Below are 14,988 nucleotides of genomic sequence, written 5' to 3'. Positions count from 1 at the left end.
CTAATTATTGCACACATATACTCCCTAATCAAAATGTTGTCACAATTCCTCACGTTTTGTTCGATTGTGTGCTCTTCAGATTCGCTGAAACCTTTGTATTTAATGTTTTCAGCTTGAAATGATCCCGAAGAAATGTCGTCCAGAATGCATTATGGATTTAGTCATTTTGTAAACCAAAATATTTATCTATGAACAAAAAAGTGAAATCATGTGTAAGTGTTTGTGTGCACGCGCGCGCGTGTGTCACCATGTTCACGCGTGTGTCAGCGTGTTCATGTGTCTCGTCAAATTAATGACAAAAAAAATCAACAAATGATGAAACATATATGTGCACACATTCAGAATTATATGTTCATGTGCATACAGATTCACCAACACCCTATACTATTATGTTTTTAAGAAAGACTTTTGGAAGGACATTTTTGTTAGGACTCAAAAATGTGCAACACATCATACTTTCCATATTTTAAAATTGTTTAAATTTTGGATCAATGAAGAGGAAATACTTTTATTTCAATCTTGACAATAAAAAGGCTGGGCCACTAAATTTAAGTGAAACTTTGTGGTTTATGAGCAGACCTAACATGACCATGATCATTAATCGAGACACACACAAAAAATAATGGAATAAAGGAATGGTTGGAAAGAAAACTTTATTCTTTAAAAACACATGATTGTGCAGTACTATATATAGAAACATATAGAAACATCACATTTGATTTGGGTATGACTAGTAGAACTTTACAATCCAGGTTATTTGGACAGTTATAACAACATGTCGCTTCAGGCACTGTCAGTTTCACCAAAAATATAGCCTTTTTAAATACTGCTGTATTCTTCAGCATCCATAATTCACATTTTAATGTTGTGTCTACTAATTCACTTTAAACTGAATGTGTTGAAACCAGTAAAACCAAATAATGTACAGCAGTACAAATGAACTACGATTGTGGTCTGTATGTGTTGCAGATGTCGTTGGCTAAACGGTCCACAGTATTCACTCTCTTTCTTCATCTCTCTGTGTCCTGGCTAATATAGTGGTGTAGTGCTTAGCACTCATCTCCAGTTGGAGTGTTGCTGGAACTCTGTGTGAAGTTTGCATGTTCCCCAGGGCCTGGATGGCACCTTGTATAGTTCTAAAGCAAAGTCATATCACTAAATTATAAGGTATAAGGAGATCTGAACATTGCAAAAACATTGCATAATCTTTGTATATACAGAAAGCTCTACAGGCAGATCTGCAGAAACATGTACCATTTCTCTGTGGCTCAAAATACATTCTCGCTGAAGCCAGACCAGCTTGGCAACAAAGAGTAGTTTTTTTCTTCTCCCAACCATAAGTAGAATCTGGAATTAAAAAATTCTGAGTAGATCTTTGCACATTAATATAGAATCATATTGTAAAATAAATTCATGCCACAGGATCCAGTTTGTGCTTTGAATACAGCATAATACACACTGTCCATCCTCTTTCTACAGCAGCCTATCCAGTTCAACCCAGGCTACTGCCCTCTGCTGGCTTTGGATGGTATTGTGTAGGGCTGCCAGCAGCTCGTTGGTGCAGCTCCAGCTGTTGGGCTCCAGGGTGTAGTAAAGCAGGGGCAATGTCTCCAGCTGCAGCTCCTCGGCCTGGCACACCTCCTCCAGGATGCCGTCCTCACCACACCGTGGGAAAAACTTCCTATTTAACAAGTTGCACAGTAAAGAAATTACAAGTTGCTTTTTTTCATTTTTCCCATGACTCACATTAATCACTCTACTGTAAAATGCTAATCAGAATAGAGATAGAGGTGAGCCAATATGTGTATGCCTACCTCAGCCTTTTGTGCTTTTTGTTCTTAGGGCGAATGTGGATAACAATGGGGTAAATGCCCTGTCTCAGTAAGCCTTCAACACAGTGAACACCCAGCTCCAACAGACAGTGTTTGTCCTGTGTGACAAAGAGCACAGGAGTGGTTATTAAGTCAATTAAATCTTTGTAAATATATTACTGCTATGCAGAACATAAAATATAAAGCGTTACATCATTAATTGTTATGATCTTTGAATGTAATGTGATAATATGCAAACACATTAGACATTGTATGGCTTTGATTCAATCTTGACTTCCTTACTTGGCGGATGACATCCTGTATCGACTTCAGTCGAATGCCAAGAGTTTGCTCTGGACCAGAGGAATCCAACAAAAAAACGTTCTTATCTTGTCTCTCTGAATAAGGAACAGGCTCTAAAAACGGCAAACAATACACAGCAGGGGTTGGGGTATATATTGTGAGGACTATATGAAGAAAAACACCTGTTGTTCACGTGAACGTCAAGTACATACCTGGTGGACAACTGTTGAACTTCAAACCTGACTCTGCCGGCTGCAGCAGCCGCTCAATCAGACCACGAGACAGAAGAGAGGGGGAGAAGATGACGGGCCGCTTGGTCTGGACCCGCACGGGATGCACTAAACTATATGGGATTAGGTGCTCCTCGTGACCTGGTGGGGGAAACGCACGGATTTAAAATAACATGCAAGCATGCTCGTAAAAATGTAGACATACTCTATATTTTGGTGCCATATAAACAAAAAAGTGGCTGAAGCTTACGTCTGCTCAGGGTGTAAAACACCTGCTGTGAGGAACCAATCCCACGGCCGCAGGGGTCCACCGCCTTGACCAGTCGGACACGGCCAGATGTTTTCTTGTAAAACTGCACATAGGAACATGAAATCCAAATGTTACAGTGCGGCATGCTTAGGAATATTTCACTTAAACTAAATGATTGATTCTGACATACTTTTTTGAATTGAATCAACCTACCATTTTCTTTTTAAAGTCCTTTTGCGCCAGGGACATTTTTCGCAACCTTACAAGCAACAATTGTTGTGCTCTAGAGGGGAGACGGGCGAGTCACATTACCAATTTTTACCAAATAGAAATTTTAGACAGATTACACATCAATTAGAATCACATAGTGTTTGTTTAAAATAGTTAAACAAGTGAGAGTGTCTTACCTGTTGTAGTTGGGCATGGTTCCTGCCTGCATGTGCTTGGCTGTGTTTTGATCCACCAGGGAACAGCTCCAATGGTATTTCCCATTGTATCTTGTGTCTGTGACGTGTAAAATGTCATCGCAGGACACACCCAGAGATGGCGGGTCACCGTGAGGCTCGATGTTGAGATTGACGCGCACGTAGAAGGAGTCGGCCCCCGTAAAAGTAGGCAGTGAAAGCTGGGCGCAGAGTTTGGCGTACGCTGGGTACATCGAACAAAAGACAGAGCTGATTAAGCGTTACAAACAAACATTAGTTTATGTGTATCACGACGGGAGGTTTCAGTAAGACGGACTCACCTTCTGGGTTGCTTTGGTGTTTGAGCGCCGAAGGCTCAGTCCACCACTGCAGAGAAAAGTGGGCGACTTCAGCGGTGCACTGACTCAGCAGCACGCTTCCTCCACCAAAGAGAACCCCCTCCAGCTGAGCAGCAGAAATACAAACCTGCATGTTAACGTTGGACAGGAGGGCCTGTCTGAAAATCTGCAGCAGCAAACAGACTTAAACGCTCGTTTTCTTCATGATTTAACCACCGCGCAGACACACCTCCAGAAGCTCACTGCCCTCCTTCAGTCCACACTGTTCAGCCGGGGAACCTGCTTTCACATGACTGACAAAGATCCCCGTTTGGTTTCCCCCGACTATCGTGACGTCGTCAGCGAGGCTGGTTCTTCCGTTTTTCGGGGAGGTCGGGGGACTGGAGGATGGCGAGCGGTGTGAGTTCCTGTTGTGAACAACCAGCAGTGTTTTTGGTATGGATAATATGACATTCCTAATTATTGAAACACAATACAAGTCCAGGACTATATTCACTTTTGGGAAACAAGTAATGGTTTTCTATACCTGCTTATTTAATGTCTTTATTCTTTACTATAATTTCATATTATATAATGAGAATTTCAGAACTTCATACCACTCTATAAGAGTCACTTGGGGCTGTTATTTTCATTTCATGTAACAATTATTTGGCTGTTATGGTAAAATTAGGAGAGAAAATGTCATACACTTACAGGAATTGTTAAAATTTGCAATATATTTAGTTGTGAGTGGATTGGAATACAATGGCGGTTCTTTATTTTTACATAGATATCAGTATCCTTTTTCCACTGACATGCAGGTCTGTACCTGGGAGTGGAGAAATTGGGTTGCTGTGAAGAGACTGTGGGAAGGTTGACCAGGTCTGGAGGGAAGAGATGGGAATGTAAGGAGTTCCAAGAATCCCACAGGGAAGGTTCACTCTGTTCACCTGAAAACACCAAAGGAAATACATACAGTGAAAGAGATACGGTGTATAGCATGTAACGCGTAAAGGACGCAAAACTAGAACTGAACTTGTCAAATAGCAAACATACCTGGGATGTTATCGTTCTCATCGCTGCCCCACGAGTCCCAGTCAAACCTTTGAGGAGCAAAATAATTCTCAGTTAGAAAGTTCTGGTGTCACTGCACAATCAGACAAAAAGATTGCAAGTCCCACCAATATATGGTTCATTAAAACAGACCACGAAATAAGCATAAACAGCATATCTTCAAAAGATGTAACAACAACAAATGTATTGCACCTTCATGGTAAGGATCTAAATGAAGGAAAATAAAGGTGGGAAACTGCACAGTGGCTGATTTACTCACTCAGTATTGACTCGTCGGTTGATGGAGTTCATACAAGGAGGAAATGGGAACGTGGACAGACGATTTATCTCCTTTTCATCGTTTTCTGTCTGAGAGTTGAAAATAAAGACACTGTTTCTCAGTCTGAATCTCTCTTTTCTCCTCTGACTGCTTGTGAAATGAATACTTACCGACAATAAGAGGTTCTCCTCCGAGTTGAAGCAAGAGTCTGTGAATCAGCAGAGAGAGCAATGAGGCTTAAGAGTTACATCCAGCTGATCGTCGATCACACAAGTGATCAATAGCTCTGAAGAGGCGTAGGGAATCTGTTAGTGCACATAACGTACCCCCTGAGTTTTCAATGGCTTGGCCTCTGGAGGGTGTCTGTGGCACAGAGAGGACGACTGATTACAGCTCCAGAGGTGTTGAACAGGTACGAACATGTTAAGAGTTGCATAAGACTGACAACATTGCATGTTAATAAGATCGTTGACTAGCTGAGGATATTTGAAGTCCTGGGGCTACAGTTATTGCATAGTGTAATGAGAAAACATGAGAAGACATGTTTGTGTGGTAGACTACAGAGCTGAGTACCGGAGAAACAGTTTGCACATGATAACATCAGTTATCAGAAGTTAAACCAGCTCTGACCTTTCTTAGTATTTGATGAGTGCTGTTGGGCTGGGGGCTCAGGTCCAGGCCGAGAGAGCAGCAGGGCCCAAAGCACTGGTCCTCACTGCACAGGGAGAGGTGGGACTGGAGGGAGGACACAGGGAGATTTCCATGAATAAAATCATTTTTGGTGGCAGTCAAAGATCTACATGAGTTCACTGTCTTGTTAACTCACACAGTGCAGGCAGGGGTTACTCTGCTCTATTTGCTCGCGGCACCTCTCCCTCTCCTTCTCCAGCTCTCTCTGCTGCTGCTCCAGGTTTGCCTGCAGTTCTGCAATGCGCTTCCGGAGGCGGTTCTTATCCAGCAGGCAGTCAGTGTACTCCAGCTGCAGATTGTCTCGACTACGCAGAGCCTATTATACGATAAGGTGGTCAGGATTAGTGAGGGCAAGTAAAAGCATTCAATTGTGAAGCTTTTGATAGCAATGCCTGGATGAACTCTGATGATATCACATAGCAGGGTCGGGCCGGTGGGGTTTGGGTTCAAGCATGATTCTAACCTTCTCGTCACACTGACCTGGTCTCTCTCCTTTTCCAGCTCCATTGTTTGGTTAAAATACGACATGCTTCTCTTCTGCTCCGTCTCCCAGTCCAGCTGGAGAGTCCTCACCTTCAGACGCAGCTGCTCGCATTGCGACTCCAACTGTAAACACAGGGTAATAAAGTCTTTATTATGGATGACATCTGATACCTGTGATTGATATGAGATGTTGCCATGTCCATGTACATTCTGGGCTAGTGTTTTATCTTTTTGGTGTAAGGCAGCAGTGGATCTAACACTACTGTTAGTATTTTAAGTGTCAGCTCAGTGTTGCTGGCTGCATGGCGTCAAATTGTGCCCTCTTTGATTGGTTTACGTCCAACTACATTATCCGTTTGATATAATAATTAGTAGTCTGGTGTCCTCCCACATGAAAAAAAAGTAATTTGAGGTTAATTTGTTATTCTAAAATTGGATAAACTGACATAGAAGTTGAATGGATGGACCTTATAGTGGAGTAGAGCAGGTCACATGATAATGTAAAACTCAATTTGTTCTTGAGATTGTGAGATATAAATATGTATTTGTGTGTCTATATGAAAAACAGATGACCTCTCGACTATGAACGACACTTGTGTGGCTTTATTTGAAGGGGAAAAAATTATGTTAATTTTTTTAATTCCAAGATCATTACTGAGGGTTTTTTCTGACCTTATCTCTCTGCTCCTCAGTGCTCTGTAGCTCCCCCTGTAGTCTGGTGATGATATCGCAGAGCTCTTGCCTTTGCTCTGCGGCCTCCATGCGGTCCTGCTGCAGGATATCCATCAGAGCCTGCAGAACAATAGAAAATAGCACTTTTACAGAGTGACATACATACCAAGATAGGCTGACGACGGTGTTGTGAATGACACACGTACAATGACCCCAGTGGTGGGGGTCGAGTTCCTCGTCTGGGCTCCATTACTCTTCTCCTTCTTGACCTCGGTATGGGGCAACAGCTTTTCATCTAGCGGAGGCGGAGAGTCATTCACGTCAATGGAAATCAAGTGGTTTGGTTTGGCATTCTCTGGAGTATCAGTTGTTTCATTTTCAGCTCTCGTCAGCCTTTTTTTTAGCTCCTCCACCTGTATGAAGAAAAAGTCACATATAATTGACATGAAGGAACTTTGTTTTTCATAAAAGGTATGGGACTATTACATTCTTAGATTAAACATCACAAAGGGGATGACAAGGAAACCCAATTCCTCCTGAAAGATGTCTTAATGATCTGGAGCATTTTAAAGCCAGTGGTTCAGCCATCAGGGATGCAGTCGACATGTTGTGACAGCGCACAAACAAAAATAAAAAGGCGCCTGAAAACATCGACGCAGCTGGTCTGAGCAGCTCACTCAAAATCTGTGGTTGCAGTTACACCCTAACAGCCTTGGGCAAAGTTATCTGGAGCCTTTTCATGCTATCAAACAAAACACATCATTCTTTTCCCTCCCTACGTTTCTTCCAGTCAACAAAAATAGACCCTGTTAGCTCTACATGTGGCATCTTTTTATGGCAAGCTGCACTTCTTGCTCTAGTGCAACCCCGAATCCAACAAGGCTGTGATGATGTGCACAATATAAATAAAAAAACGGGAAACGGTATTTTGCTATTCCTTCAAACCAATATTTAACAGGATAGAACAACATGTCATTCGTTGAAAGTAAGATATTTGCCGTTTTTCTTTTGAAAATTGATGATTGCCACACATCCGAAAAAAAAGTTGTGAAATTGGAAAGCATCCCTTTGAAATGAAGAAATCCAATGTTTTCTCTAACTATGAAGTGAATTTAACAAAATAAAAGTTGTGGTCTTAACGGACAGGATGCCATGGCACAGCCAAGGTCATTGTGGGGGTATTTCTGTTTTCTGCACGATGTTGTCCTCCGGGCACCGTCACATGAGGGCCTTCAGCGTGCACTGGAGCAGTTTTCAGCCAAGCCTGAAGCGGTTGTGTTTCATGCAGGGGGATGACTTTCCCTCTCCAGGTGCTGGGTAGCGGGAGGAGGGATCGTGAGATTGGTCGGTGTGCTAATACGGTAACTTTACCAAAAGAGGAAATGTGTTTACCGGCTGGTGTAGATTTCAGCCCTCACATAGGGTAATGACCGATAGGTCACTATGACCAAAAGATTGAATTTGTAGATATAAGCAGCTTCACTCTTCATGATAGAGTGAGGTGCTCAACCATCTGGGAGAGACTCGTTGAGAAGACCCAGCTGAGGTGGTTTGGACGTATGATTAGGTCATCTCTCATTAAGAGGTCTACCAGGAAAGTCCCACTGTGGTCAGGCACCGATGTCAGCCCATCACCCACTGGAGAATTTTTTATCATATTTGATCGAGGAGTGGCTTGTGATCCTACCAGAATCAGCTCAAAAATATCTGAGCTGCTTTGCTCTCCATATTGTCACAGAGACCCCATGTCGATAAAGGAGGAAAGAAGATGGAAGGATGGATTGACAAAGGTTTTATCCAAATGAAAAAGGATCAAAGCATTTGAAACAAAGTCTATAATATAACTGTTAAAATGAATTAGAAGCACATTGCAGAGGATGGCCATCTGGTCTTAAAATCAGATAGTAGTAGATGCAAACAAAGTGGTGTTCAAAATGACAAACTAGCAAAGCACTAAGGAATTTTTCCTCTCTTTCATCCATATTACTGCACAGTGACCCACCTGGCTCAGTAGTTCCCTCTCCCGGCTCGTGGCCTTGCCTTGCTCCTCCAAGGCCCTGGAGTACTTCACAGCCTGCTCCAGGTGGCGGTCCTTCAGCTTTCCCAGCTCTCGACTGGCCGACTCCCAGTCCTGACGTAGCCTTGAGATCACAAAACACGCAGTGCCCATATTCTTACTATTTCTTCCAAATTCATCAACAAGATCGAGCGAATACCGAGCAACTCTTAAATGTCAGTGAAACCTTTCCGACTGTAGCCTGTCATGCCGTAGCTCATGGACTTTATGTTCGGCTCGGCTGCGCTCGTCCTCCGCCATGCGACAGCGCTGAGACAGACGCCGCTCGCACATCCGGCTGTTTCGAAGCTGCTCCCTCAGCTTACGCACTTCCAGCAGAAGAAACTGAGTCAAACCCTCCGGACCTTCCTCATCTGGAGACATAGACAGAAGCTACTTATCATTACAGGAGCGACTGGTTAGTCTGTGCAGTCAGTAAAAAAAAAATACTACTTCAAAATGTTACTACAGACATACAGTAAATACTCAACTGAGAAAGTAACTATTGGGTTACTTTTATTTGTTTCCTAGTCTTTTTAATATGCAACGTATTGTTGTCGCGTTGCTGTGACACATTAGCTGAGTTGCCAGCACTGTGTGAGTCACTGATCCCTGATTCAGTCAGTTGGAAGAAGATGTTTTATAATTCGAATGGTAACTCTTCTGGAAAGAAAAAGGATTTATGAACCAATAAGTAGCAACAAAACAGCAGAGATAAACCACCGTCACTTAGACTGTGAATGCATCAATGCTACTGTGGATACAGGCAGTGAATAGACATTTGTCATGTTGAGGTCATCAGGACTGAGTTAGATCAGGATTTCTTTGAAGCTCTTCCTTCAGTAAACAAGGACTTCAGTGAAAAAGAATAACTGTAAGTGGAATGCCAAAGCTAACGATCTGGCTGCAACATGGCAAAAAAAACTTACACGAGCTTGAATTTATTCATCAAATCAACTTTTATTTGAACTTTGTAAATCACGCGTTGCAATGTGAACAAAGAAGCCCCTTTTCAATGGTAAAAGTAGATAAGCATGAATTCTGAATTCCGAGAGAGAATTATTGATGACTGTTGAAGTTTCTGGCCTGAGAAGTGAAACGCGTACACAGAAGCAATGTGATAAAGACTTTTCTATCAAAGGAATTCTAGTTTGTTTTGTCAAATATGCACTGAATTTGAAAGAATTTCCGAATGTACTCGCACTGCTCTGCTCTAAAACGAAGTGAAAGATTTGGTCATTCATAGGTCATAACGTCATCTTCTTCCAGGCCCAGCTGACATCAAATGGGACTGTTTGTTGCCCCTAAAGTGAAATGACTTTGATGCCCCTGATTCAGATGTAAAGGAAGCTGTACTCACCCAGTATGAGGGAGCACCGCTGTGTGGGCTGCTCTCCGGTCAGCTGTGTGTACTGCTCTGGATGGTAAAACTCCAGTGACTCCATGAAGGCCTGAAGACCTCGCTGGCCCTGACCACGCAGGATGTCCAGCAAACGACCTGTTTTGGTGGAAAGGAAAAGTCAGAAAAGCTGGCAAACGTGTGAAATAGTTCACAGTCAACATCAAACGGAAACGAAATAGAAAAAGCTCTGAAAAGGAATGTGCATTAGTGCATTCCTTTTCGGAGCTTTTTCTAGGTAATGTCAGTATTTTGATATGTCAAACTAACCACAAAAATGCAGCCTCTTTGATGTGAGTGTCATTCCTCCTGTAGTTACACAGGTACTTGAAAGAGGACACTTATTATAGACTGGCACCAGTGTTTCTCAACTCACTGGCAAGGAAAAAAAACCAAACTTTTTTTCTTGTTTATTTGGAACATCTTTATCGTAGTTCACTCCTCACTTGCTCCTCTCTCTCTCTCCCTTTACTGAACAATGTCTTTCATCTGGCTCTCTCCTCAGTATGTTTCTCTCAAAGTAATGGCCCCCTGGCAACACAATCATTCACATCGCACTTTTGTTGAAAAAATACTGATGAGGAAAGACTGGATACACTTTAATCTCCCTGCATGAGACCTGTATGTAAGATTGTGGTTTTCCACCACACCATAGGTAACAGCTTATCTATGCAAAAGCCATATTGTATGGTTTCCCCATCATTTATTCCATAAAAACAATACATGCCAGAAAAATAAAGTAAAGGACGTTTGGACAATTCTCGACAGCCTGATTTATTTTCGAACTGAATCCTTCTATTTCTCACCGGCCTTGCTGATGCGCATCGGGTACTGCGTGGAGTTCAGTACTTCATCTTCATCCTGCTCATCGATGACCTTACACTGGCGCAGGTACGGCGTGAGCTTGGCCGGGTTGAGGATGCGCGTGAGCTTGTGTCGTACTCCCTCAATGCGATCCCACAGCTCATCGCAGCGCTCCTCTGACCACGAGTGAGATGAGCGCACCTCCTCCTGTGTAATGTCTCCATCCTCGGCCCAAACTGTGACACCTGCAAGTTAGAAATACATACATAAAACCCAGGTATGATACTGGACCAGGGCCTTTTTGTAGAGAGTTTGCAAAAAGAAAACTCATTAGTTATTTGCTTATCTCTATTTTAAATGGTGTTTGAAATGTATTTCAGGCTCTAATTAATTTGGCTCCATGGTCATTTCTTGTGTTAACCATGTATTTGCTGCTTTCATTTACAGCACTCTGAAAATAAAACGAGACAAAAGCTCTTACTGGAAATCCTCCAAGGAATGACCTGGAGGGGGGATTTACTCCTACAAAACATCAGTCAGACAGATCCGACTTTTTTGTGAAGCCTTTTCCCTGCATGGACAGCAGACAGAGTGCTATGAGTCTGTGACACCTCTATCAGGTGATGCCAAAATGGGTTGCATGAACGAACAGGCAACGAAGTCTGCAAGCTGATAAAACAGCACCGGTCTGTTTGTTTAATTGCAGTAGAGCAAAGGCTCGGTTGTTACGGGGGTCTTTAAGTAGGGGGGGGGAACTTGTACTGGGTCACTGAGTCAGAGTGTAGGAATGAAAACACTGGTGTGACTCATGTTGGACGCATAGAAACACACCTTTGGACCACAGACAAAAGCTTTCTCGGCCCCATTTGCTTCAGGAGACAATGAGAGAAAGTGAGAAAAACTGATATTGTGAGACTTTTCTGAGAATCACCTACGATCATACCCATAAAATTGACAAATATTTCCAGATTATCATCATGAAATGCAGCAAACTTTTAAAAGAAAAGGTGTGTTGGGTGTTATTTTTGCAAAGTCGGGTAACTTTGTCTTGCTTTTCAAATAACTGCAGGGCTCACAATAACACCTCGTCTCTCTGAAACTTGCATCAACCTGCATGCAGAGTTATATAGCATTACAAATGTAATCAATTGTTCATTTGTAACAAAAATACAGAGTAATCAGACATTATATTGAGCATTCATACATCGGAACTCTCTGCTGTCGGCCACGCAAGTGATTCACCAACACTGAGAGAGTGTGTGTTGCTCTCAGCAGTTGATCAGAGATCTGCGCTGACAGGCAGGCTCAGGCAGGCTCGAATGCTCAAGAATCTCTGTCATTACCCCAAAGCAGTCTGTTGAGATCTTGTTCCTGTGTGATTATGAACGCAGTCTCCTGAATTGGAAGTTAAACAGAGATCTGTAACTGCAAAATCTACAAAGAATATAATTGGTTGTTGTTCTGTCAAAGTCATAAATGACACAAGGTGTTCATTGGAGGGATTCCATGTCTGTTTCCATTGCTGGTTTTTGTAGGGATTTCTGCAACACAGTACCATCATGTGCAATTTTGCACTTTCTCACATCTATTCTTTCACTATTATTATTTCAATCTTTCAATTCATTGTTTAGCCTGAATGAAATGATGTTGGTATATGATAAGGTAGTATGGGAATATTTCATTAATAAAGATACATGTTTTAAATAAATGAGTCAAAACAGTGTTAAAACCAAATTATAAACACACATTTGACCAAAACAGCCTCCGATTGGCAAAATAATACCACTTTCTAAAGAGTATAACCTCATTTTTTCCCATGTAGAACTAAATTAAGTGATAGTTAAAACCACCTGGCCGCATTATAAATATGTGAATCATACATTGTGGGGGTAAGAAAGCATATTTTTCATTCTTATGCTTAAACTATAGACTTATTTTGTTGCCATAAACCTGAATCCGGATGTGAAACATTTCAACCTTATAAGTGATACTGGCACGTCCCTACAGCAACATTACCTGCGACTACTGAGTCAGGGAAATGTTGTCAATCACGTCCCGCTAAAGAGTGAAAAACAATTCATGACAATAAACAGAACCGCCCAAACTTTGCTCTTGTCGTCTTCAAATGTTCACTTACCACTCATATCTTCCACCTGTGGAATGTTGAGACCAAGTGAAACGCAGTGTCACCAAGAAGTTTACATCCCATCCAGATCCTACATGCGAGTGAGGGGTGACATTAAAGAGGTAAAGTCAGTAACACCTGAGCGGAGAGACGCACTCCCCCAACCAAAGCCGAACACGAGCAGCCAATCGGCGGCTGGGAATATCCAGGGAACTATCTCACTTGTGACCATACCAAAGGATTTCCTCTATCCACTCCCCAGAAAAAAAAAAAAAGAAGAGAATTGTAATAATAATTCAGCACTAGATGGCGCTTCTCACCAATGTTTGTATCAACAAATTCTCATGCAGCGCAGAAGCATTACCTCTAAAAACTTTGGAAAATATTATCAGAGCTTATAAACGTTTGCAAAAAATAAATAAATATAGAAATATCGCCGGCAGCTTTTACCATGCTTGAAACTGTTGCTTTAACATTAAAGTCAGTTTCACAACTAATTCCACTCACACAAATGTAATAAAGTGTAAATGAGTCAGTGATATAATGACTCACCCTCCAGGTGGTTCCCGGAAAACAACGGGGGAAAAAATAACCTACCACCATATCAAAAGATAATTAGGACTTTTTACAACCAGTTCAGTCATGAATTCTGAGAGGAGAATCTTCACTGCTGTTATGATGACAATACAGTGACACAGAGTTTCATGTGGAAGGTGAAAGACATATAAACCTCTCTGTGACTGCAAATAACCAGAGACGAAATGAGTGGGATGATTGACTCATCCGCCCAGGAAGTAACAAAGAAAATACAGGAAACATTTCAAAGAAATTGTCACTGAAATTAAGACTGTCGCTTGAGAAAAACTTGAGTTAACGTGTAGTATGGCTGTCTAAACACATTGAACAACTCTTCCTTCTTTCTTTCTTTCTTTGTGTCTTTTTTTTCTTTCTTTTGTTTTACTGTGTTTCAATGGCCTTAATAAAATAATCAAGCTAATCACTTCATATTTGTAATATGTGGAGTAATTATGATCACATTGTACTATATGTATTTATTCATTCATATTTGAAAAATACACAATCAAAAGAGTTCTTTTGGGCAAGAGCCAAACTGGAGAGCCACAAAAAAAAACCTTACTTATACACACTCAACGGGAAAATTGTTTGTGAAATTCTTTCACAATTTGGTGTTTTTACCATATTTTATTGTGAAAAACTTTGCCTCTCTAAAATGGTGTTTTATATACACACTCAGAAATTGACCCCTCCAGATTTTATTATTGATGTGACTTGCAAGCTTTGGATGTATTTTTTCGCCACTTCTTGTGTTGCTTGCAAATGAAAATTGTGTAAATGTTTAACAAAATGTACAAATATATGAACTTCAGCATCTGATATGCTGTTCATGGTCAGAATTGCTGATTCCTTGAGCTTTATCATTGTTTAAAATTCTGGTTTTGTGATGTAGATTCTTATTTCATGTCATCTAATCAGACTTGTGTTTCAGAGTGTTTGTTCAAAACTTATCTGTTAGTTTTCTTGTTATGGTTTGTTTTGCCTTCACTTGTTTCTTCACTTTGAATTATGCCTGTTTGTGTCTCGCTGTGTATCAAACCCTGCTCGTTACTTTAACTTGTTTCTCCGCCGAGTTGTGCGTTTAGGTCTCGTATCGTCTGCTCAAGCTATTTATGTTCCATTGTGAATAAATGTAGGTCTCAATACTTCTGAACCAGTATGATCATGACTACACTATTCTCTCTTGCAGAGTGACTAACTGTCATAAAAACTGTGTCTTTGAGTTGCAGTACAAAGTATGACAGGAAATACAGGGTGCTGGCAGAAGAATGTGTCTTTTTCTTGGCTTGTGGACAGGAAATGTCAGGCTGCCCTCCATTTCTTGGCCTCCCCTGAATAAACATGCCTCCTATTTAAGATTTCGGCTGAGAGACAGTTTTGGGTTAAAGTCGATTAAATAAAAAGAAAGATTTGAAGCCGATACTATATTATGATGTCCTTATCCCGTCTGTCCACACAGGAATATGCAGAGTATATGAGCTCTGATACTTAACTGACTGCTTGCTTGCATAAAA

At 41.4% G+C, this 14,988-nt stretch overlaps 1 protein-coding gene across 2 annotated transcripts; it reads right to left on the bottom strand.

Moving 5' to 3' along the window:
* Positions 1–622: 622 nt before the first annotated feature.
* LOC308124621 (caspase recruitment domain-containing protein 10) lies at positions 623–13,022 on the bottom strand. Of its 2 annotated transcripts, none has more exons than XM_080487717.1 (24): positions 12,911–13,022; positions 10,776–11,018; positions 9,931–10,068; positions 8,758–8,944; positions 8,517–8,655; positions 6,721–6,927; positions 6,515–6,634; positions 5,840–5,965; positions 5,496–5,675; positions 5,300–5,404; positions 4,996–5,032; positions 4,840–4,877; positions 4,670–4,758; positions 4,393–4,439; positions 4,166–4,286; positions 3,587–3,764; positions 3,340–3,463; positions 3,002–3,242; positions 2,808–2,877; positions 2,595–2,697; positions 2,327–2,485; positions 2,115–2,227; positions 1,815–1,930; positions 623–1,681 (listed from the first exon to the last, which is right to left on the bottom strand). In XM_080487717.1, exons 1-24 carry the CDS (start codon positions 12,915–12,917, stop codon positions 1,474–1,476), a joined length of 3,096 nt encoding a protein of 1,031 aa, XP_080343843.1. In that variant the 5' UTR covers positions 12,918–13,022; the 3' UTR covers positions 623–1,473. The 2 variants fall into 2 exon arrangements, with proteins under 2 accessions (XP_080343843.1, XP_080343844.1); XM_080487718.1 differs by having other exon boundaries at positions 635–1,681; positions 4,166–4,220.
* Between the last annotated feature and the right edge of the window lie 1,966 nt (positions 13,023–14,988).

Source organism: Lipophrys pholis, assembly GCF_963383615.2.
Source record: "Lipophrys pholis genome assembly, chromosome: 19".
NCBI classification, from domain to species: Eukaryota; Metazoa; Chordata; class Actinopteri; order Blenniiformes; family Blenniidae; genus Lipophrys; species Lipophrys pholis.
Note: the sequence above shows the minus strand (reverse complement) of the source record. Positions and strands in the feature narration are given on the sequence as shown.